Source organism: Lutra lutra, chromosome 14 (genome assembly GCF_902655055.1).
Source record: "Lutra lutra chromosome 14, mLutLut1.2, whole genome shotgun sequence".
Classification (NCBI taxonomy): domain Eukaryota; kingdom Metazoa; phylum Chordata; class Mammalia; order Carnivora; family Mustelidae; genus Lutra; species Lutra lutra.
In genome coordinates, this window is record NC_062291.1 from 64,188,638 (window position 1) to 64,214,352 (window position 25,715).

The 25,715-nt window shown below is 39.8% G+C and overlaps 1 protein-coding gene across 4 annotated transcripts in view; it reads left to right on the top strand.

Moving 5' to 3' along the window:
- CFAP58 (cilia and flagella associated protein 58) overlaps nucleotides 1-14,467 on the top strand; it is a 129,126-nt gene extending 114,659 nt beyond the window's left edge. For all 4 annotated transcript variants that reach the window (XM_047701944.1, XM_047701947.1, XM_047701946.1 and 1 more), the window contains 3 exons: nucleotides 7,024-7,143; nucleotides 9,474-9,607; nucleotides 13,742-14,467. In XM_047701944.1, coding sequence (XP_047557900.1) covers nucleotides 7,024-7,143; nucleotides 9,474-9,607; nucleotides 13,742-13,853 — 366 coding nt within the window. In that variant the 3' untranslated portion in view covers nucleotides 13,854-14,467. The remainder of the gene's footprint in view (nucleotides 1-7,023; nucleotides 7,144-9,473; nucleotides 9,608-13,741) is intronic.
- Nucleotides 14,468-25,715: the final 11,248 nt, after the last annotated feature.

Here is a 25,715-nt window from a genome sequence, read left to right on the forward strand (position 1 = left end):
CTCTTTGGGGACCTGGCAATACTCTGTCTTATTTTATGACTTAGTTATTTGTCTTCCTTCTGCTGAAAAGTGAGCTCCTTGAAGTCTGGACCTTATTTATCTTTGTATTAAACTAGCACAATCGTATGTGTCATACTGGCACTAAAGAAGAACTTAGTGGACTTGAATTTTTCTAGACCTGTTTCATTATAGGTTTTAAGAAAAACCAACACCACCATGACTTATGTGCAAATTCTTCACATACGTTAGGTTGGGAGGTAAGATGCAAGAGTAAAACCAGCCAGCAGTCTTGGTAATGAAGTTCAGGCCGATCTAGGCAATTATGTAACCTGTCCAGGACTTCACAAACATCTATTTGCATTGGAGGACAAAACCGTTGCAAAGAGATCTCTCAAGAAAGTTTGCGTTGTTTATATCAGAAAGTACCAGAACCATTTTTCCTATTATTACAAAAATGGTGAAGGTTAGTGTGTGCAGATTTCTCCTATGCCTCATAAAACACTTAATCATCTACATCTAGAGCCAAGAACCACTGTGTAACCAAGCAGTTTCCTGCTCATGAGGAACTCAGCTGTGTAATTCTGTTTCATCCCCCAGTCCTGCGTCTCTCAGCCTCTCTAGGGGGCTTTACCACTTCATGACATCATAAACAAGATAGGTCCAGAGTTCAGGTTAGCTGACATTTTCGTTATAAAGCTAATAAACAAGAAAGCCCCAAGGTATCAGCCATTATTTTCCCTTTCCTAAAGCTAGATAGAAATGTAATATGTTTACAGGGTTTCTAATTTATTTTCCTACTAACGAAAAGAGTCATTTCTAGATAAATTGGGCAGTGCTCTGTAGTTGTCTTCATAGAAAGAGGGAAGCAGTTTTGTTTAAAAATTTTGAATTTGGCTTTAGTCTTTTGTTAAGGATTATGAGTGGGGGTGGGAAGGTGGAAAGGAAACTAAAATCAAGCAAACAGGAAAAAATGTAATGCTTTTTTTTTAAATTAGAGAAAAGGGTTATGCGTGCCATTAGAATTCTTATGTTTAAGGAGGCTGTTTAAAAAGTGCACACGTTATTTAATTTAGGAGTTAAGCTTGCATTTTCATGTGTCCGTATACACACACGTAAGCAGAGCTTCAGAGCCAATTAATGTGAAGACATTTGCTAGTCTTATGAATTAAAAAAGGCATTTGAAACCACTTGCCCTATCAGAAACCGCTATAAACATTTTACTAAGAGATCAAGGTTGTATATCAAGTGTTTGCATGAGTTCGACAAAATATGTGTGATGCAAAAGTTTCACTCAAAGATATATGATTTATAGGAGCAACTATCTCATTAGGGTGAATTATATAAGCTCTGCTAACCAGGAGTTGTTACAGTGATCTAATTAGAGCGAAAGTTCTCAACATATGCATATCTCACCTCTGCTGATGTGCATTACTGAGATATGATGGGCATAGTTTGCTGACAATATAATCGCAAGCAACAAAATTATCGAGCATCTAGAATGAGTAGAACGCTGTAGCAGGTATGAGGGACACACAGAAAGATCCAGCATAATTCTGACTTTAAAGGCTCACAATGCGGGGGCACCTGGGTGGCTCAGTGGTTAAGCCTCTGCCTTCGGCTCAGGTCATGATCTCAGGGTCCTGGGATCGAGTCCCATATCGGGCTTTCCCCTCTGCAGGGAGCCTGCTTCCTCCTCTCTCTCTCTGCTTGCCTCTCTGCCCGCTTGTGATCTCTCTCTGTCGAATAAATAAAATCTTTAAAAAAAAAAAAAAAGGCTCACAATGCAACTGGAAAGAATGGATTCATAAGGAATAAATACTGAAGTAATATAAATGGCATCTTGCTATTTTGGAAAAAAAAAAAAAAGATTTTCTGTGTATTCTGGGAAGTTGGCTCTCCCAGAGGTAATGATTGGGGCATTTTCTTTTCTTTCTTTCTTTCTTTTTTTTTTTTTTTTAAACCAACTTCATCTTGAACCCATCGGATGAGCTAGAGTGAAGATAAGGTGGTGTCTCTTTCTTTGGAGTATATCGTATCCAAGCATCTCAGTGCGTGGCTTTCACCCTGGTGGGTATAGATAAGCATGTGACTTTGGATCAGGAGCCAAGCTGCCTGATTCACATGAATTAGCTTGTTCCCAGGGTGAAGCTATTATTTGCAACGCTCGCCCAAGCAAATTGATGAATCCAGGGTGAACAGAATCAATGCACTGGCATTTGCCAAGCACAGATTCAGATTAAAACAGAATATATTAGTTCCTCTTAGTTAGTTATTGCCTTGAGTAGGCGAGCTGAGGAAGAAGAGGGGTTAAGGTGAACGTTGAATGTGAACTACCTTCTGTTTTCAGTTGAAGATGCAGAGCTTAAGACAGGGAATATAAACAGACAGTGAATATGAAATTGTAGCTCGGTGGGGAAAGGAGTTCTGAGAGCAATTCAGTTTCTTCCTCCATATTGTACCCAGAATAGCACTGACTCTTATTTGCATAGACTGTTCAGAATGTAGACTTTTAATTTATTGTCAGATAAAATACAAACACCTGAAGGTCTAAGTGACTTCGTGTCTGGAGTTGCCAATCTGGGGTACAGATTGTCAATGTGTAATGACGGCATTATTTGAAGCTAATACTGTAATTAATTTCATACCACTCTACTCAGCCGGTGTTAATAATGAGCCGTGCTCTTATCCAGAATAACTTGGAGACTCTCACAGCAAAAGAATCCATAACCATGTGTGACAGTCTGTCCGACTGAGAGGATGGGATGTCTAGCCAGGGAACATCATTTCAAGGATGGACATAATAAGTTTTATGCTTGCAAGTCGTGCTCAGCCAAAATGAGAGCTAGTCTCCTGATGTTAAGAGTCTAGTTTTTTCCAGTATAGCTGTTCACAAAATAATTTAGAGAGTGAGGCATGGTACGAAGTAATATTGATGTGCATTAAGAACAAACTCTGAATAAATAAAGAAATGTTAACTGGAAGATGCAATCTTTTGTTGGTGGGGAAGTAATAAACTATTCATGATTTTCTTACAACGTTTCATTGACATATGGTGCTTCTAACCCAGTGACAAATTAATTGACTCGGTTTAAAAAGAAATGAATGCAGCTTAACGAAGAAGGACAGGATATGTATTACAAGGCAGCTGGTTCTGCCACTGCTGGCTTATGGAGACAATGTACACCGGACAGCCTAATGAGTCTCTCTGTTGCATAAGATAGATTCTCTTTATAATAGAATTGCACGCTTTGTCTCTAAATGGGGTTATTATACACACCATTGCACAATGTTTGAAGAGCTTGGTTGGCCCTTGTAGAGGGTTGGGAGAGAAATAAATTGGAAAACAATTGTACGTAAGACCTTCAATCCATCAAACACTCCATATTTATCTAAATTACCAGAATGCTCTCCCAAAATACAAATCGGTATGATTCACACAGCTAGAATGTTAATGTTGACCGGCCTTCACTTTGGTTTTATCAGTTAGGTTTTCTTTTGTAAACACAGACCAAAATTCATGCACACTGAAGCCTGGTAATACATTTCAGCCACTACCCCTCACTCCTTTTCCCTCTGCTCTTCCCATTCCTACTGTCTCAGTCCCTGAAGTTTCATTTGGTGTTCTCTCAACCCACCGTGAATACACATGCATTGCTTGGCCTGAGTTGTTTAACTCTTAGAACTTTTTGACTTTGAATACTGCAACCGTTTTAATAGTAATTCACTCAGCTTCTTTACTTTTCTCCACACTTATGGTCCTCACTATTCAGTCACTCAGTTATTCTTTAGAATAAATCCATTTTGATTCCTTTTACAGCCTTGGGACAAAGAACAGGAGGTGGAGACAGGGGAAGACCTGTGTCACTGTCGGTGGAGGTCACATGTCCTGTTAGAGGGGGTGGGTGGAGCCCATTCAGCAGGCCTAGGTCCCGAGAGCTGGGAGCTGAGTCATGCTCTTACCTCTGCGTGTAATCCCCTGGCTGCCAACCCCATTTTACCTTCTGGCTCCATTCTACTGATAGTATCATGTAGCCTTTAGGAATTATGTAGCGCGATTTCCTCCAGATTCTTTCAAGGTTATAACCCATCTTCAAACCCCAGAGGAGGCTTTGCATGGGAAAAGTGGTTCTCGTGTATATCATGACTGGGTTTTTGACTTGTCACATTTTGGACTTTGGGACACACCATTCATTGCCATTGACCTTGGGATTCTCACTTATGAGCCAAGGTAGCAATATTTGCTTCTTCCAGCCTCTCTCCTCTGTGTCTCTTTCCTCCCTGCCAAGAGCAGTTGAAAGTGTTCCACCTGGGAAACAGTTGAAGGTTCTTGGGAATAAGATGATCTTTTCACTTTAAGACGTTATTATATCCCAAACCAGATTGCTTCCTCCTCATCTTCATGGGGTTCTTTACTTTTCAGGTCTACCCATATTCTGGTAGAGAGGAAGGGGAGCTGAAAGAAATGGACAAAACGGTTTTGTGGGCTTCTCCACATATTTATTACCCTCTCTAAATTGAATCTTGAAGCCTTGTCAGAAGTGTTATTTCTCCAACAGAGCAGGCATTAAGTGGCTATAGAAAATGAACTCACCTCCTGACATCTTTCCCATTGCTTGCTACATCCATTTACTGGGAAGATTATGTTGTAAGGTGTGACGGGAGGTGTTGTACAACAAAGGAAAACCACCGCTTTGTAATTCTATTTGTTCAAGTTTTCTTCTTTTGTATGGGCTTTTGGATTTCCTTGTCGTTTCTGGAATTATTTCTTAAAATGGTGAATATTGTTTTTGGATACATGTTTCTTCAGAATCTTAATCCATCCAACTAGTTCTTAAGTTACATACATTCTTTTGAAAGTAGAGTCATATTATTTGTGATAAAATTTCTGTAATTTGGCCAGAGGGAAGAAAAATCTAAAACAAATGGTGACAATGAGTAGTTAATGAATTTTCTTCTACTGATTTTTTTTTTTTTAATGATTCTCATGTTCTCTGTCAAAAACACTATTTGATGACAATGCTAAGAATACTTAGCTCTAGGTAAAAATTAGTTTCCATTTGCTTGGCCATGTCATTTATTAAGAGGGCTTTTACTTATTTTTTCTCTTTAACATAATTACCTTAAGGAAATAAATACATACAGAGACAAATGAATAGACACATTAGACCTTATCAATGTTTGTTCAAATTGTTGTAGTTTAGAGAAATGGGAATCCAGAACTGAGGTGCCTAAGAAATAAATCTTCCCTTGTATGTAGTTTCCCTAGTTCAAGTATCTGAAAACACATTACAAGCAATTAAACTTTAGGGTACAAATGGGAATTCTATATTGTTTGTTGGTTAAATTCAATTATGAAATTATGATTTGCTGTGGGTTCCTAGCAAGCCCTTTCGTTTAGTTCTATGAATGTGCACATCCTAGTTTTCTTGGCTTTTTACCTGTTCTCTCAAACTACTTCCAGATCTCAGTTCTTCCTATGTCATATTTCTTAAATGACTTGCTTTCTTTACTTCCTACTTCTGATCTGTTCTCTAGCCTCTGTGATTTTCGCTCCCCCAATGTTATTGCAGTGGTATCATCCTAAAAGGCCTCCCCCGAGGCCATTTTCAGTACCCCTTCTGTTTCTTCTCTTAGCCCATTGGATATCACTGACCACTCAAATCATGCTTCCCTTTGTAAACACTGCCATTTCCTAGCTGGGGGGCATTCAGTTACTCTCCCTTGTTCGTTTTCTCTCAGTCTTTCTTCTTTCCCTCCCCCAATATGTTGGCTCTCCCAAAGATCTCATTGTTCTGGTCCACCCTAAAGGCCATCCCTTGTTGACGGAGCCATTCTCATGGCTTTAGCCATGACCCACCACCAGTTCCAACTTGCTCTTTATTTTTTTTTTAAAGATTTTATTTATTTGACAGACAGAGATCACAAGCAGACAGAGAGGCAGGCAGAGAGAGAGGAGGAAGCAGGCTTCCTGCTGAGCAGAGAGCCCAATGCGGGGCTCAATCCCAGGAGCCTGGGATCATGACCTGAGCTGAAGGCAGAGGCTTTAACCCAGTGAGCCACCCAGGTGCCCCTCCAACTTGCTCTTTAGTTTGAACTCTGGGACCTCATTTTCAACTCCTCAATATCAAACAACACCTCAAGCTCAACATATTCAGACACCGCTGATAATCGGAAGAGTCTGTGGGAACAGTTCTTTCCCCTCCCCACAACCCTTCTTTCCTAGCCTCCCTGACTCCATTACCGTCACCCTCCAGCCCCCAAGGTGTCCATATTAGAAGCCTTGGTGTCTTTAAGGTCCTGCTCCTTCCTTCTTTCCTTCCTTGTCTGATCTTTCACCAAATCCCACTGATTCTATCTCAGGAATGTCTTCACATCTACCTCTTTTCCATCCTAGTTGCCTTAGGTCCATCTCTCTTTTCATCTTCTGCTTATCCTGGTGCCCTGAGCAGTCTCCTCACTCTGTTCTCTGTCTTCCTGCTGGAGCTATTCCTCTGAAGACAAACCCAGGTGCAGCTCATCCTCTCCTCCCAAGCCTAGAACCTACCTATGAGCCCAGCCTCTTCTCTCCACTTCTCCCTCCTTTGGTCCAGTGCTCCTACTGAACTAGAATCACTTCTCCCCTGTCCTGACTCGGAATCTTGGCCTCAAAACCTTTCCTTTCTCGCTCTGGGGAAAACTCCTACTCACTCTTCAAGCAACAGTTCAAAGGACATTTTTGCGAAACTCCCCTATGTCCTACTTTTACTGGCCACAACACATGTCCAAATCTTCCATCACTGCCCTTGTCTCTCAGTCATGTGACCCTAAGTTTAGGTAGAGAGAGACTTTCCCTTGCTGGCCCAACCTAAGCCCTTGACCAGGGTTGTTTGGATGCACTCCTGATCAGATCTACGGTGAATGTGATCAGTGTGGCACTCTGAAGTGTCTTATGATGGTCCCAAGTTCTCCTGACCATGCTGGTAAAGGCACTTTTCCTGATTTGATGGGGCTGTTTATCTCCTTTGTGGTTTTGCTTTCTGCCAGGAAAAGGAGAAACTGTATGTGGAGCTGAAGCACATCCTGGCTCGACAGCCTGGTCCCGAGGCCGCCGAGCAACTACAGATCTATCGCCACACGCTGCGGGAGAAGACAAAGCAGCTGAAAGTAAGTGGGAGCCTCTGCCTTTTTCTGGCCACACATGAGGGAACCAGACATGTCTGCTGTCTCGGTACAAGGAGCCGGTCTCCCAAACGTCACACACCATAGAGGTTGGCTTTTTTAGAATTCCAGTCCCAGGAGGAGCAGGACACATCTCAGAGCTGCCCCCCCTGAAGCTAGACTAATAGACCCCACAATTCTCTGTTTTCTGAAAGAGGGAGGCGAGCAAGGGAAGAGTTGGAAAGAGGATGATGGTACCTCTTGGAAATTTGGGGGATGGGGTATATGGGGATGATCTCAAAATGAGTGAGGGCACTTGGAATAGGGGGGAAGGGAGAAGAGAGGAAATGTTTTAAAACCATCATCCCCCGAAGCAGACCACTGTGCCAAAGCAGGTTTGCGCTATTCCGTTCCCTCTGCAAAGCACAGGTTAGTCCCCGGCCCCCAGGGCCTTCCTTCATGACCATCTCTCGAATCAGTCGCTGTAAAAGGAAAGTAAAATCACTTTAGAATTCTGTTAGCATAAATTCCCTTCTAAGTGACTTCAGAAACTCAACTGGTGAGATGGAATGTTTTATTATTACACGTGCCTTTAAAAGTTTTCTCGGAAACGGTGTGTTCCCATCGTATCTGGAGCTCTACCTCCTAAGTGAGTTCTTAGGTATTCTGGGCATGTCGGGGAAGTCTTACACACATGCAAACACGGAATGTAGCACATGCCAGCTGAATTCCGGCACTTATTGGCACAACGAGGGTGATAATCATTGCCTTTCTGCCTGGGGTAATATAGATGCTGTGCTCCTCCTACAGTTCTGATCCTTTCACAAATAAGACATTGTAAAATCGCATCCTTCTACTTAAAAAAGGCAGATGAAACAGACGTGTAATTAGAACATTAATTTTCAACTTATCCCTCAATGTTGATTTCACCAGATTATCCTGAGATGTAGTTTGAATTTTGCATGAGGCATAATCTTTTTGATTATTTTCATCCTTTTAAACAATTATATATTCCCAACAAAACAAAACAAAAGCTCATTTTCTCAGGAGTGGGTATAGATTAGAAAAGCACACGTCTGTCTTCACACTGCTGTCAGCCACATTCTGTGCTGGATTGCATTGCATGGCTCATTGGAGCTTTTGGCATTTTAACCCTTTAACTCAGGAGATCCAGAATTTTGCTCTGATGAAATGTGACCCCTGGTGGAAGAGGTTCAGAGGTGGTAGTCTCAGCCCGTCTTGTCTGCCAGTTTGTCCTCATTATCTGGGCTCTTTTAGGAAATGTGATATTCGTTGTTTGGAAACAGACCCTTTGTTCCTAATTGTTTAGCTATTAAGGCAGGTTTTCTCTCAACATGAAGGTCCTATTCTTTAGCTCATGATAGCTTAGTCAGAATCGTTTTCAAAGCGATAAAGGGAACACGTTCAGAAGCAGATGAACACCTAGAAGACAGAGATGTCCCTTTTGTGCAAATTTTTCAAACAGTGAGCAAGAGGGAAAATGAATCTTTCTGTTGCATGCCCCTTAGAATGGTAATCTTCTTTTCTTCCCTTTGGTTTCTGTGGGGTGCACTCCTTGCTTGGGCATGCTTTACGCACTTGTTCAGATGAGAGAATGCCCACTCTTCTCGCTCGGCTGAGACCAAGAGCATCTATGGGACACCAGAGTGGAAGAGGCAGCTGATCAGGGCTCCTCTCACACAGGCTTAAGACTCTCCCATGCGCATGTGGGCTCCCTGCTTCTCAGAGGGAAGCGTTGTGATGCTGGGAGAAAGAGCGAGCCTGTGAAGAGTCCCAAAGAGAATGGGCGAAGAGGTGATAGACATTAGCAGAACAGCAACCTAGGAAAACACATACACTGAAGGCCTACTTGGTGGTGGTGATGGCGGGATGATTCCAGAATAATTTTTAACCATAATCCTCAAATGAATCACTCTCCCTAGTGATGACTTCGCTAAAGGCTCTTTAAAAAGGCTTTAAGCGCAGTTTGATACTGTATGCCTGCGCGTTTTTCTGTCTCTGCTCACAATATACCTGAAACCCGTTACTCCATTCATGGGTGAGCCTGCTTGAATGTGGCCCAAGAGTTCTTCCAAGCAGAAGGTTCACCACGTTTGTCCCTGGATTAGGAGTCTGCAGACCTCAGTCAGATTTTTACCTAGACGAGACCTTGAGACCTGGCAAAAGCGAGCGGATTAGCTGTTAAGCTTGGGCGGGATTTTGTATTACTCACCCCATGGAGGTAAATGGCAGCAGATGAGAGAGAAAAAATTTTCAGGAAAGGGTATCATTTCACTGTGTCTCTTCTGCTAATGCTGCTTTATTTGTCATGTTAGGTTTTGTCTTCAGAGCTGAATATGTATGAATCACAGAGCCAAGAATATAAATACGAGATCGAGAAACTTACCAATGAACTGATGAACTTGAAGAAGAAGTACCTAGCCCAGAAACGTAAAGAATACATTCAGAAGTAAGAATTATGTTCTTAATATTCAAATGTTCTTTTTTTTTAAATTTGAATCAGTTTAATAATTTGTTTAGCATCTTTTTAAAATTATTTTTTAATTTTTATTTATTTTTTAAAAAACTTTTTAAATTTATTTTCAGTGTAACAGTATTCATTGTTTTTGCACCACACCCAGTGCTCCATGCCATCCGTGCCCTCTCCAACACCCACCACCTGGTTCCCCCAACCTCCCACCCCCCCGCCCCTTCAAAACCCTCAGATTGTTTTTCAGAGTCCATAGTCTCTCATGGTTCACCTCCCCTTCAAATGTTCTTCTAATCTTGTTTTGCCTATTATCTGCTGATAAGAAGATAATTGGCAGACACTCACGAAGTCATGGAATCCATGGGGGTAAACTGAGGCACAGGGTGAACAAATGATATTCTACACATCCCCACTGGTTTGTATCAGAGCAAGATGCATGTCTTATCTGATACAAAGGCCTCTCCTTAGGACCCGAGCAGGGATCCATTAATATCTGCTCATTGGTGGACCTCATATGGAGCAAAGGAAACATGGTGGGATTCTCCCCCCACCCCCCCACCCCTGCCATACCTCCCCCACACTGTTCTCATGGCTTGGAGATAATCATGCCATAACATTGTTTACAACTGAGATTCACAATCAGGCTTGAAAGCACATCCACATTTACAAACATAGGTAATTTTGCAAAGGAGTGGAGGGCGGGAAAGCTGTTCTTTCCAAGAACACAACTGTGATGAGTAACTTGCGGGTCATTTTTACCTATGTTTTAGATAATCTGTCTCTGAACCATCTTTATGCCTAGTACTAGCTTCAGCATCTGCCAGGGGCGTGACGTGAGCTCTTACTCTCCAGGTTAACATTTTGGGTTTCAGGATGCCTACACGTGGAAAGACAAATGTCTCTCCACTTGGATATCATCATTTGCCTAATGCTAGGGTGAGAGAGGGGGCCCCAGTGAATCAGTGGGTTCGAACCTCAGTTTGGCTGTGTGGCATTACCCAACTCATCCAGTTGATTCTGTAGTGGCTCACATTGGGGGTTTGAGTCAAGTTGGGTGTTTTGTCCACTTGGGCATTGCAGGGACCTGGTGAAAAAGGGGCGTCTGCCTGTGATTCGTGAGGGGCAAACAACAACAATAAAGTAATGGGATGCAAATAGATTTGCCAGGAAAAATTTGCCCTTCTTGTAAATAAGAATATTCCCTCATTCCACATTCAGAGGACAGCTTCTTGGTAGAGTCAAATCCTGCCAAAAATTAGAGCTGATTTCAGTGGGTCTGTCTTGATGTATGGGACTGGCAACCATCTGGTTCAGAACCATTGGTGGGATTGGGTGAACATGTAGGTCTCCAGGCCCCATTCCCAGATGTTTGAATTTGCAGGCTCTGAAGAATTTGCAGTTGAGTCACTCCTCACAGAAGCTGGAGAACCACTGATATTAATGGTGTGAATCAGTGCACGATGGGTGGAAACACAGTGGTTTTCTCTTAGGACAGTATGTTTGTGCCAATGGCTGGTTCCAGTGTGAGGCACGAGTCCAGTTCAATGGCTTTTAAGCATTTTGATTGCAGTCTCTTATCAGTAAAACACTTTTGAACTTGTAGCTGCCCATGTATATGCATGCATATTAAATACACATTTGTTTTAGGTATTAAAATGAAAATTTTTTTTATTTTTTAAAAAAGATTTATATATTTATTTGACAGACAGAGATCACAAGTAGGCAGAGAGGCAGGCAGAGAGAAAGGAGGAAGCAGGCTCCCCGCTGAGCGGAGAGCCCAATTCGGGGCTCGATCCCAGGATGTTGGGACCATGACCCAAGCCGAAGGCAGAGGCTTTAAGAGCCACCCAGGTGCCCCGAAATTTTTATTTTAGAATAGTTTTCTATCTCTAACATATTTTAACTTGTCTACATTGCGTGCAAAATACTACTGTCACTCTTAGTAAAGTGAGTTTTTTTTAATTTTTGAAAGACAAAATATGAATAGAATCTTAAATATCTTCTTTGCACTTCCCAGTGGGTCAGCTTAGTCATTTATAGAGTACATGCAACCATTTTGGAGAGCAGCAGTCTAGTTTACACAGTTATAAACAATCAGCTTAGCTAAATAGTTAATTTTCTAGAGCTGACTAACTTCCCCACCTTGGTCGTGGAGTTTGGCCTGTTGACCTTATTGATCCCCCTCCCAGACACCCTCCACACAGTTTCTTAGACACAGAAGCCTGTGGAGCCAACAGAAATGCCCCTCTGTTGGCTCAGCCCCTCCCAGTGGTGCATCCACTAAAAGGGCCAGTAGGCCCCTTGTGGGTGCTTAAATTAAAATGGATTATAGCTAAGTCAAATTAAAAATTCAGTTTCTTAGGTACCCTAGTCACATTTCAACTGCTTAAATAGCCACATGGAAGTAGAGGGCACAGCACTGGTCTCTAGATAGAGAGCTTTGCCACAATCGTGGAAAGTTCTATTGGATAGCACAGCTCTAGAATCCTTGCTTTTACCAGTCCTTTTCTTGCCCTAAAATGCTCATAACTGTAGCCACTCTGACCTGGTGAGGGTGTCATGGGCTGTTCCATGTTGGTGGGGATCTATACACTGGAGGTAGACAGAGAGAGGGGTTCGCAGGAGAAGAGCAGAGAGATTAAGGTGCTGAAGGGAAGTATGCTGAGGCAAGAACAAGGGTGCGGAGAGGGTGTGGACTAGAAGGGAGGAGGCTAAAGGGGGCCACTGTGACGGTCTACGAATATATTACAAAGGTGATGTAAGGGAGGTATCATTCCCATCAGTCTCCTTCGACCAAGCCAGTGTTGGTAAGCTGAAGTTCCTGCAGAGAGGGAAAGTTACGTTACTGAAGGCAAGAGAAGGATGGGGGAGCGGGCTGCCTGCATCCACCAGGCATCATGTGTGCGGGTTGCCAAGTACCAGAAAGAATCCTCTTTACCAGATCCAGTCAAGGCTAAAGCTTTTGTCCTACTTATGGAAGATGATTTTTTTTTTTTATATAATAATGAAATCAGTCCTGCCAAGAGACTGCTGGATTGATTAGCCAATCCTCTACAGGTTCTTTCCAAACGGAATAATTTAGAGTAGTCTCTGTGGATGATTTCCCTATATTTGCTCTTTATAAAATAGCAACTCATGCCATTTTTACCTTTGTGCCTTCTTCACTTTTCTCAAACATGTTTTTCATCATGTTTCCATCCTGATCTGCACCCTCATCCACCTGCCTCTCACTCCCCTGTCCCAGACCCCAGGCTGATCTTGAGTTTGCAGAACTAGTCAGATTCTTTCCCCAAAGGTGGAATTCTCACCCCCTAAGGTAAATCACTTCTAGTTGTCAAGTCTAATTTGGGTTTGGTCTTAGCGGTTAGCTTGATTTTTATTTTTAAAAAGGGATTCCAAAGATGTTTTCTGTAAGACCCTTAAATACACAATAAGGAATTTGTGTAATTTAAGCTACCTCTGCAGGAGACCTGAATGTGTATGTGTGTGAATGTGTGCATATATGTATGTGTGTGTATTTTAAGGAGATACATTGTAGATTTTCCTTTATCTATTGCTGAAGGTGCTATCTTATCCATCTTTCTTAGATTTTCTTGTATCTTAAACTATTTCTAATAATAACTGCTGCTTGTCTAAAGTTACAGGAAAATTTGTATTTCATAAATATCCAGTTTTGATGAAGATACCTGTGTCTGTGGTAAATATTTGTAAGTTTCCACTGAAACTTTGGGATATAGAAGTTGATAAATGATGAATAAGTCATTATAACTGAGCCAAGAGAAAGATTCTTCTGACTGATTTTGGAGCTAAACAAATGTTTTATAAAACAGGATGATGTTATAAGTCAGGAGTCTCAAGTCCAAAGTGATTGAGTTATAATGAGGTCTTATGTCCACATTTAGATCAACATTAGGAGGGTACCTTTAACTGTGTCTTTCCCTAATTCTTTGTGTTATCAGTGAACACCTAATTAGATTTAATCACCTTGTCTAAAACTGAAAGCTTTAATCAAAGCAGTTTTCAGTGGCTAACTCACCTAGGAACTTAAAGAACACCAAACTTAGAGGAAGAAAAAGATGCTAAGGAAGTTAACTTTTCCTTCCTGTCTTGCAGAAATAAGGACAGAGTACCCATGGATAACACCTTCTCAATGGCCAAGCCAACTGGCCCTCGTTTTACTGGGGGTGGATTTCCCCTCAACAGACCATCCCAAGTGAGGTCCTAGCCCGAAGCTCCTGGCTGGGTGCATTTGAACAGCTCATGACATTCGCTTTGGAACATTTTGGAGGAATCTCTTTCAAATCCCTTGGATCCCAAATATTTAGAGAAATCAATGCTCAAATTCCAGGATAAAAAGAAATGCAAAACGATCATCGTCATGTCCATATTAGAGTGATAACATTCTACTTGGTCCTCATGGCTATTAACAGACTGTAATTATATCATTCAATTAAGCTGACGCATTGTAAAAAGCCAATCTTTTGTGACCACCACACCGATTGATTTGAAAGGCACCACGTTGCCAAGCACTCGGTAGAGATGAAATTTTGGATCTGAATTTCTCTATTATAAACTTTGGTGTATATGCTTTACATTTAAAAATATTTTAGAAATGCAGTGTGTTTCTTATTAATAAGAATCTATCTTAATTATTCCTCATTACCAAGTCATGGCATGAGGTGAGAAAAAAAAAAAGGACAAACTCTCAAATATTTAAAACGTGTTTTGAGAATGATTTCTATGTGGAATTTCTTTTCAGGCCTGGGGTATGAATCTATTCCAAAGAGACATACTAATAAATACTTCATCATAAAAAATAAAAAAGAACCTTTGTAGAGATTTCGGTCTTTGCTCTGGTAGAGTATGTAATTAAAGTTTAAAAACTACTTTGAGAAATGTTTAACATAAGGATTTGATTCAGAGGAACCAAGACTTTAAAATGAAGGGTTTTGGCTGGCTTCCTCTGATGGCCTTGTGTTTCTTAGACCTCCCACTTGGAGAACGGAGTTATGTTAGGACAAGGGTCTGTTTGGCTTTCAGGCATCAGGTCAACATTTAGGGTCATTGAATCCACTGTATTGTCTTTCTGGTGAAGCCACAGTTATGTGGACTTCAGCTCAAAGTTTCCCCACTAAGAGAGTTCCTTCAGGAATGTTATGTGAGGACACTCTGGTCATCTCTCTCACAAGAGCTTGACCTCTGTGATATTTAAACTATAATGGAGTGGAGTAAACCACTCAAGGATAAGGACAGTATAAGTGGATCATTCCATTTGTGCAATGGGACCAAGGTTCCCACTGCAAGGAGCAAGAGACTTAATGACCCCAAGATGCTTGTTCAGATCATACAGAGGGGTGGGATTTTAGAGCGATCATCTGCATATTCTGCTGTCCTTCTCAATTCACCCCCAGCAACAGCTCCAAAGCAATGATGACCGTGAAGTGATTTATTATGAAATGATCCCAGGAAACCCTCTAATAGTGGGGAAGTAGGTCAGAGAAGGGAAGGAAATCAAGCTAGGGTGCAATTTCAAGTCAAGTTCCTTGGTGGGAGACTGGCTGCATTTTGCAGTGGGCCCTGGAGACAATGTAATCACAGGTCAGAGTTGTCCCTGTTTGGGGGGTAAGGGAGCTAGAGTATTTATGAGCCCCATGTAGGCAGTCACTGGTCAAAGACTGCCCTGCAGGGGGTCCTTCTCCCTGCAGGCAAAGCAGGGTCTGGCAGCCTGTGGGCATCCATGAGACAGAAATGGTGTTTGCTGACTGTCAGCAGTGAAAATGCTAAGGGCTGGGGCAAGAGGGTTAGGCAGTGCCATCCTCTGTTGCTTTTCCTGCAGGGTCCCAGGAGAAGGATAGATGGGACTCACCCTGCACTGGAGCTGGTGACCCTCTGGTAAGGGGTGGTCATCAACTCTTTGTGTACCATATGGGAGGGTGAAAGATAGTCATGGACCTTAGAGAATTTGCCAAGAGAACCTTAAACCTGAAGAATCACACTGGGACCATTTCCATTATTGGAAAATCACTGGTGATATCTTACCTCAGCGCCATATTTTTTTAGACAAAGGACATTTGCAGGTAAGGTAAAGTTATGACACATGTACAACACTGGAGATTTTCCTGTCCATTCAGGGACATTTTGCAGTCTATCCATAGCCACTGTCCTTCCAAGCCCTTGGGTAGCTTTATAAGAGGTTCACTTCTCTAGGGAAAGGGGGTCTATGATTCTTGATCTATCCCAGTATGGCAAAGACTTTGGAGGCAGATGCTGAGTTTGAGTTCTGGCGTACCATAACAATGAGTTGTTTTGAGGATTAAATGAATGAATGCAGAGGTAAGATTAGAACAATATCAGGCATATGGTGACTGTTTAATATCTGCGATTATTATTATTACATAGAAATAACATGTTTTGAAATTAGAGAATAAATGATGTTTATGACACTACAATGTTGAGATGGAATTGGACTTGGTAGTGTGATTTATAGTTGAATATCTTGCAGAAATGCCTCATTGGCTACCTCATGAAAAAATCTGTATATTTCGTTTGTAACCGTGATTTGTAGGCAGAATCTTCACCTTCAGAAATCAGAGCTTCCAGGGGGAAAGACCCTGGTGGCCTCTAGCTGCCACCTTCTTGTTTTTCCTCCATGGGATGGAGAAGGACAGTGAGTTTCTGTGGATGACAGAGGTCCCATGAACCAAGGTGGCGTGGGCTCCGGGAGATGACAGGGCAGCTCAGGATGGCTCAGTATGCTTATGTTCAAACGTAGGAGGAGTAAATTAAGGCTTGAAAAGGTGGAAGATACTGTCGCTGCTTCTCATTTCCTGCACATCCTGACAGCCCAGGGTGTTAGAAGCAATAACTATTTAGGTACAGGTGTTCCTTCCATAGCCACAGTACAAAAATGAGTGGTTAAAAACACTGGGATTTGCAAATCATTAAAGATAACTGTGAACTCACAGTGGGCTGAGGTGATTTTAAAATCACAAATTTGAGCTGCATTGTAAAGCAACATTAGGAGATCATACAGTAGCATCATTTTACCCTGGGGTTTTCAGAGTTTCAGAAAGAAGTCATGTTGCTAAACCAGCCACTGACTCTCCACTGGGCTGATGGGGAGCTGGCATGGTTTCTCTGTGGATGGAGAGAGACATGATAAAAGGGACTCCCTGGTCATTATTTGCTGATCAGAGTTTCTCAGTGACTGCTCTCATGGACAGGTTTTTATTGTGCTTACCTCTAAAGAAATTACCCAGAGCAAAGGTTTGTTGCTGTGATAAGCCCTAGAGATGGAGGTAGTTATGCTAAGAGGAAGCAGTAGCAAATCTCTGTCATGGGCTGTAATTTTGCTATAAAAATTTATCCAGGGTTGATAATTATCGTTTGATCTCCTGGCTGGCTCAGTCAAATTCTAAAGTTTGACCTAGGCCAGGATACCCTTGGAAAATACTCAAGAATGAATTTTGAGCAATTGGCATTTCAGAGCTTGGGGTATTTGAGGAAAGATACTAGGCCTCTTAGGAAACACAATCAATTATATGGAGATCTAGCTGGAAGAGGAGCAAAGGGAGGGCATTTTAAAATATTAAAATGGTAAACTAGTTTAAAAATATGTCTCACTATTTTCTTTGTAGTGGATAGGAAATATTTTTATGGCATTATCCATTTTTAACTCCTAATTCAATGCTGTTTTAGTACACCATTTCTCATATCTGTTATTTAAAAGTTCCATTAGGATTTTGAGACCTGTTAGAATTTTATAACAGTATGAAATGTGATACCAACAGGGTACCATTTTTCTTTTTTATAATTAAAGACAGGGTTTTTTTCCCTTTATTTTAAAGTACGTGATTGAAAATATGGATAGAATGTTAGAAGATACGAATGAGCAAAAAAGAAAAGGGTATCAACAATCTCACCATCTGTTGATAACTGGTGTTTCCTGGGACCAACACTGCTCTCATTCCCATGGGTTGGCTGTTCCAGTCGTTCATGCCCACCATTTGTTCTGACCGATGGTGCTTATAATTCCCAATGGTTAAATGTTTTGAATATTACCTTTGAAATACTACCGTTTTGTAATCTTGAGTGTGTCTTCCTAGACTTTAAAAATAAGTATATATAAATATATTTTGTTTCTAAAAATCAAAGACAAAATTGAGATATAATTTACTTATTTTTTTTAAATTTTATTTATTTATTTATTTATTTATTTGACAGAAATCACAAGTAGGCAGAGAAGTAAGCAGAGAGAGGGGAGGAAGCAGGCTCCCTGCTGAGCAGAGAGCCCGATGCGGGGCTCCATCCCAGGACGCTGGGATCGTGACCTGAGCTGAAGGCAGAGGCTTTAACCCACTGAGCCACCCAGGTGCCCCAGAGATATAATTTACTTATAACAAAAGCACATATTTAAAGTGTAAATGTTTAGTAGCTTGTGACAAATGCAAATACCCAAATAACTACTGCCACAATCACCACCTTTCAAGAATGCCCTTATGTCCCTTGGCAGTCTATGGTCATAGCCCCCATCCAGCCTAAGCAACGATGGATCTGTTTTTCATCATTATATGTTAGTTATGTCTTTCTTAGAATTTCATATAAGTGAAATCATACCTTATATACTCTTCAGTGCCTGGCCTTTTCTCATGTAGTATGTTTTTGAGATTTACCTATGTTGTTGTGTATAACAGTAATTTATTCATTTTTATTTCTGAGTAATATTCCATTACACTGACATAATACAATTTGTCTATTAATTGACCTGTTGATGGAAATTCAGATTGTTTCCAGGGTTTAGTTATCATGAATCAAGTTGCTATGAACATTTAGGTACCAGTCTTTATGTGAACGAATAATTCATTTCTCTTGGGTAAATGCTGAGGAATGAAACTGCTGGATCAAAAGGTAAGTGTAGGGCACCTGGGTGGCTCAATGGGTTAAGCCTCTGCCTTCAGCTTGGGGTCATGATCCCAGGGTCCTGGGATTGAGCCTTGCATCGGGCTCTGCTCAGCAGGGAGCCTGCTTCCTCCTCTCTCTCTCTGCCTGCCTCTCTGCCTACTTGTGATCTCTGTCTGTCAAATAATAAATAAAATTTTTAAAAAAAGGTAAGTGTACATTTAACATGATAAGAAACTGTTGGACTGTTTTCCTAACCGATAGGACCATTCTACATTCCTACCAATGATGTACGTCAATGGCGATTATTCCAATCCTTGTCAGTATTCAGTATTGTCAGCATTTTTTCAGTCATTCTTTTGGATATATAGTGATATCTCATATTTAAATTTATATTTCCTGATAATAATGTCCAGCATTTTTTCATGTACTTTTGGTCATTCACATGTGAAGTGCCTTCAAATCTTTTGCCTATTTTTTTAAATTATATTAAGTTGTAGAAATTTTTTGTATATTCTGGATAAAAAACCTTTGTCAGATAGATGGATTGCAAATATTTTCATTCAGCTTGTGGCTTATCTTTCCATTTTCTTAACAGTGTATTTTGAAGAGCAGACATTTAAAATTTTAATAAGGTCTAATTTATTTTTATTTTCTTATGTGATTTATACTTTTCTAAGTAATTTGTGCCTCTTCCAAGACAGTAATGATTTTTTAACCTGTGTTTTTCTTTAGAAATTTCAGCTTCTATGTTTGTATTTATGATCCATTTGGAGTTAATTTTATGTTTGGTGTAAGGTTAGAATAGAGGTTCATTTTTGTTCCATATGGATATCCAGTTGTTCAACACCATTTGCCGAAAAGACTATCCTTTTCCTATTGAATTGCCTTGGAACACTTGTAGAAAATCTATTGACTATTTGTCTAGTTCTGTTTACGAACTCTCTGTTCTGTTCTGTAGTTTGCATTTGTCTCTCTTGATAATAGCTTTATGTTAACTCTTAAAATTAGATTGTGTAAGATCTTCAACTTTTTTCTTTTTTAGAATTATTTTTTATTATTCTAGATCCCTTGCATATCTATATACAACTTAGAATCAGCTTGTCTATTTCTCCAACAAAGTCTGCTGGGAATTTGGGTGGGACTGTGCTGAATCTATAGATGGATTTGGGGAGAACTGTCATTTTAACAATATTGAGGCTTTCTTTTTTTTTTTTTTTAAGATTTTATTAATTTATTTGACAGAGAGAGAGAGCACACAAGCAGGGGGAGCAGCAGGCAGAGGGAGGAGAGGCAGAGGCTCCCTGCTGAGCAGAGAGCCTGATATGGGGCTCCATCCCAGGACCCAGAGATCATGACCTGAGTCAAAGGCAGATGCTTAACCGACTGAGCCACCCAGGCACCCCAATATTGAAGCTTTCAATCCATGACTATAGTATATGTTCTCATTTATTTAGATAGTTTTAAATTTCTCTCAGCAACTTCTTGTATTTTTCAGTGTACAGATATTGCACATATTTTATTAAATTTATGTTTAAGTATTTTGCATTTTCTGATATTACTATAAACAGTATTTAAATTTTTAGTTACCATTTGTTATTAGTATGTAGAAATGCAACTGGGGTTTTTTTTGATATATTATTTTGTATTCTAGGGTGTTGCTTAATTAGTTTCATAGCTTTTTGGGATTATGTAAAATTTTCTATGAACATAATCATGTTTTCTACAAATATAGATAGTTTCTCTTTGTTCCCAATCAGTATTCTTTTTTCTCATAATACTATACTTGTACTGGCCAGGAATTTAATACAATGTTAAACTGAAGTGGTGAGAGCAACATCTCTGCTCTGTTCTTGATGTTAGGGGGCAACCCTTCATCATGAAGTATGATGTTAGCTGTAGGATTTTCATAGATGCCTTTTATTGGGCTGAGGAAGTTCCCTTTTATTTCTTGTTTGCTAAGATATTTTAATCATGCATGTATATTGAATTTTATAAATTTTTTTGTATGTATTGAGATAATCATACTTCCTCCTATATTTTGTTAACATGGTAAACTACTTTGATTTTCAAGTGTTAAGCCATTTTTGCCTTTTTTGGGGTAAAACCTACTTTGTCATATTAATGTATTCATATTTTGTTGAATTAGACTTACTAATATTTTGTTAAGGATTTTTACAACTATACTTAAGAGGTTCATTGGTCTATAGTTTTCTTGTGATAGCTTTTTATGGTTTCGGTGTTAAGATTTTGCTGGCCTCATAAGGTGAATTGGGAAATGCTTCCTTTCCTCTTTCTCCTGAAACAGTTTGTGTAGAATGGATATTATTTCTTCCTTAAATATTAAATATAACTTGCCAGCTAAAGTAATCTAAAATTATAATTTTTCTTGTGTGAAGTTTTTTTTAAAGGTATATAGAATTTTCTTAATGATTTTATTTATTTATTTGACAGACAGAGATCACAAGCAGGCAGAGAGAGAGGAGAAAGCAGGCTCCCCTCAGAATAGAGAGCCCGATGTGGGGCTCGATCCCAGGACCGTGGGAACATGACCTGAGCTGGAGGCAGAGGCTTAACCCACTGAGCCACCCAGGTGCCCCTCTTGTGTGAAGGTTTTTAAACAGATATAAGGTTATTCAGTTTTTCTCTTCCATCACTTTTTATAATTTGTGTCTTTGAAGGAATTAATGTATTTCATATAAGTTGTTTAATTTATTGACACAAAATTGTTCAAAAATATTCTTATACTACTCCAAACACTGATAAGATCTGAACAAATGTTTCCTATTTCATTCTGGATATTGGTAATTTGAATCTTCCCTCTTTTTTCATATTATATTATATTATATTATACTGTATGTCAGAGAGAGAGAGAGAGAGAGAGAGAGGCAGAGGCAGAGGGAGATGCAGGCTCTCCACCGAGCAAGGAACCCGATGTAGGACTGAATCCCAGGACCCTGAGATCATGACCTGAGTTGAAGGCAGACACTTAACTGAGCCACCCAGGCATCCCTCTTCTTTTTTCTTTATGAGAGTCTAGCTAAAGTTTATCAACAAAATTTTATTGATATTTCTAAAGAACCAGCTCTTTATTTCTTTAATTATTCTCTAATGTCAGTTTTTTATTTCATTGACTTCTGCTCTAATACTAGTATTCCACTCATTTTGGGTTTAATTGGGTTTAATTTTCTCTTGTTCTTACAGCTTCTTACAGTAATTGATTTTAGCCCTTTCCTTTTTTTAAAAAAAATAGCCTTTAAAGCTTCACATTTTCCTCTAAACTCTGCTTTTAATGCATCCCACTCATTTTAATATGTTATGTTTTCATTATTATTCAGTTTAATTAGTTTCTACCTTTTAAAATGACTATTTCTTTTACTCATGGGGTGTTTAGAATCATGTTTTTAAATTTGCAAACATTTAGGTACTTTTCCAGGTAGCTTTTGTTAATTTTTAACTTAATTCCGTGGTCATCAAAGAACATGTTCTGTATACTTTATTTCATTTTACTATTTTATTTTATTTTATTTATTTCCTGTATAGTTAACATATAGTGTTGTATTAATTTCAGGTGTACAATAGAGTGATTCAATAATTCCATACATCGCCCAGTGTTCGTCATGATAAGTGCCGCCCTTAATCCTTATGACCTACTTCACCATTCCCTCACCATCCTGAAAAATTGGAATCATTTCAAATTTATGGACCAGAATATGGATTATCTTGTTTCTTGTTCTATGTGCTCTTGAAAAGGGTATGTATTTTGCTTCTGTTGGGTGGACTGTTGTATAAATGTCAATTAGGTAAAGCTATTGCTCGTCTAAATTTTTACTGATTTTCGTACTTGTTTTATTGATTACTGCGAGTGGACTGTCAAATCTCCAAATGTGATTGTGGTTTTCTCTGTCCTCTCACTGTTAGTTTTTGCTGCATGGATTTTAAAGCTTTAAATAGTGCATAAATATTTAGGATTATGTCTTCTTGATAAATTGATCTTTTTATTATGAAATATCTCTATTTCTGATAATAAAAGTCTACCTTGTCTAATATTAATATAGTCACTCTAGAAGCTTTATTATTGTTTTCATATTATATTTTTATATCATATATTTCATAAATATTTCATATATCATATATTTCATATGCTGTTTTCATATTACATTTTTTCATGTCCTTTTTTAAAAAGATTTATTTATTTACTTTAGAGAGAGCACAAGCAGGAGCAGCAGAGTGAGAGGGAGAATCTCAAGCAGACTCCATACTGAGAGCAGAGCCTGATGTGGGGCTTGAACTCATGACACTGAGATTATGACCTGAGGGGAAATTAAGAGTTGGACACTCAACTGACTATGCCACCCAGGCACTCCCATATCCTTTTACTTTTAAGGTATTGGTATCCTTATATTAAAATATGCTCGTTGTAGATAGAATATAGTGGAATATTGCTTTTTTCCCAGTTCAGTGTGGCCATCTTGACCTTTTTAATTAACATATAATGTATTATTTGCCCCAAGGGTACAGGTCTGTGAATCATCAGGCTTACATATTTCACAGCACTCACCATAGCACATACCCTCCCCAATGTCCATAACTCAGCCACCCTATCCCGAACGCCCTACCTCCCAGCAACCCTCAGTTTGTTTTGTGAGATTGAGAGTCTCTTGTGGTTTGTTTCCCTACTGATCCCATCTTGTTTCATTTTTTCCCTCCCTACCCACTACGACTCCCTGCCCTGCCTCTCAAATTCCTCATATCAGAGAGATCATATGATAATTGCTTTTCTCTGATTGACTTACTTTGCTTAGGATAATACCCTCTAGTTCCAACGTGTCTTTGCAAATGGCAAGATTTCCTTTCTCCTGATGGCTGCATAGTATTCCATTATCTATCTATCTATACATACGTACATACATACATACATACATACCACGTATTCTTTATCCATTCATCTGTGGATGGACATCTAGGTTCTTTCCATAGTTTGGCTATTGTAGACGTTGGTGCTATAAACATTCTGGTGCATATGACCCTTCTGATCACTACATTCGTATCTTTAGGGTAAATACCCAGTAGTGTGATTGCTGGGTCATAGGATAGCTCTATTTTCAAATTTTTGAGGAACCTCCCTGCTGTTTTCCAGAGTGGCTGCACCAGCCTGCATTCCCAACAACACTGTAGGAGGGTTCCCCTTTCTCAGCATCTTCTGCCAACATCTGTCATTTCCTGACTTGTTAATTTTAGCCATTCTGACTGGTGTGAGGTGGTATCTCATTGTGGATTTGATTTGTATTTCCCTGATGCTAAGTGATGTGGAGCACTTTTTCATGTGTCTGTTAGCCATCTGGATGTCTTCTTTGCAGAAATGTCTGTTCATGTCCTCTGCCCATTTCTTGATTGGATTATTTGTTCTTTCGGTGTTGAGTTTGATAAATTCTTTCTAGATTTTGAATACTGGCCCTTTATCTGATATGTCATTTGTGAATATTTTTTCCCATTCTATCAGTTGTCTTTTGGTTTTTTTGACTGCTTCCTTTGCTGTGCAAAAGCTTTTGACCTTGATGAAGTTCCAGTAGTTCATTTTTGCCCTTGCTTTCCTTGCCTTTGGTGATGTTTCTAGGAAGAAGTTGCTGTGGCTGAGGTTGAAGAGGTTGCTGCCTGTGTTCTCCGCAAGAATTTTGATGGATTCCTGTCTCACATTGAGGTCTTTCATCCATTTTGAGTCTACTTTGTGTGGGGTGTAAGGAAATGGTCAAGTTCCCTTTTTCTGCATGTGGCTGTCCAATTTTCCCAACACCATTTGTTGAAGAATGTTGGGCATTCTTTCCTGCTTTGTCAAAGATAGTTGACCATAGAGTTGAGGGTCTATTTCAGGGCTCTCTATTCTGTTCCATTGATCTCTATGTCTGTTTTTGTCCAGTACCATACTGTATTGATGATGACAGCTTTGTAATGGAGCTTGAAGTTTGGAATTGTCATACAACCAACTTTGGTATCTTTTTTCAACATTCCTCTGGCTATTCGGGGTCTTTTCTGATTCCAAATAAGTTTTAGGATTATTTGTTCCATTTCTTTGAAAAAGATTGATGGTATTTTGATAGGGATTGCATTAAATGTGTAGATTGCTTTAGATAGCATAGATTCATTATTTGTTCACTAATTTGTTCTTCCAGTCCATGAGCATGGAACATTCTTCCATTTCTTTGTATCTTCCTCAATTTCTTTCATAAGTACTTTATAGTTTTCTGAGTACAGATTCTTTACCTCTTTGGTTAGGTTTATTCCTAGGTATCTTATGGTTTTGGATACAATTGTAAATAGGATCGACTCCTTAATCTCTTTCTTCTGTCTTGCTGTTGCTGTATAGAAATGCAACTGATTTCTGTGCATTGATTTTATATCCTGACACTTTACTGAATTCCTGTATGAATTCTAGCAGTTTTGGAGTGGAGTCTTTTGGGTTTTCCACAAAAGGCATTATATCATCTGCAAAGAATGAGAATTTGACTACTTCTTTGCTGATTCGGATGCTTTTTATTTCTTTTTGTTGTCTAATTACTGAGGCCAGGATTTCTAGTACTATGTTGAATAGCAGCGGAGATCGTGGACATCCCTGCCATGTTCCTGGCCTTAGGGGAAAAGTTCTCAGTTTTTCCCCATTGAGAATGATATTTGCTGTGGGTTTTTCAGAGATGGCTTTGATGATATTGAGGTATGTACCCTCTGTCCCTACCCTGTGAAGAGTTTTGATCAAGAAAGGATGCCGTGGGTGGCTGGGTGGCTCAGTGGGTTAAACCTCTGCCTTCAGCTTGGGTCATGATCTCAGGGTCCTGGGATCAAGTCCTGCATCAGGCTCTCTGCTCGGCAGGGAGCCTGCTTCCTCCTCCTCTCTCTCTCTCTCTCTCTCTCTCTCTGCTTGCCTCTCTGCCTACTTGTGATCTCTCTGTCAAGTAAATAAATAAAATCTTTAAAAAAAAAGAAAGAAAGGATGCTGTATTTGTCAAATGCTTTTTCAGCATCTGTTGAGAGTATCACATGGTTCTTGTTCTTTCTTTTATTTTTCTTTTATCACATTTATTGATTTGTGGATGTTGAACCAACCTTGGAGCCCAGGAATAAATCCCACTTGGTCGTGGTGAATAATCCTTTTAATGTACTGTTGGATCCTATTGGCTAGTATTTTGGTGAGAAT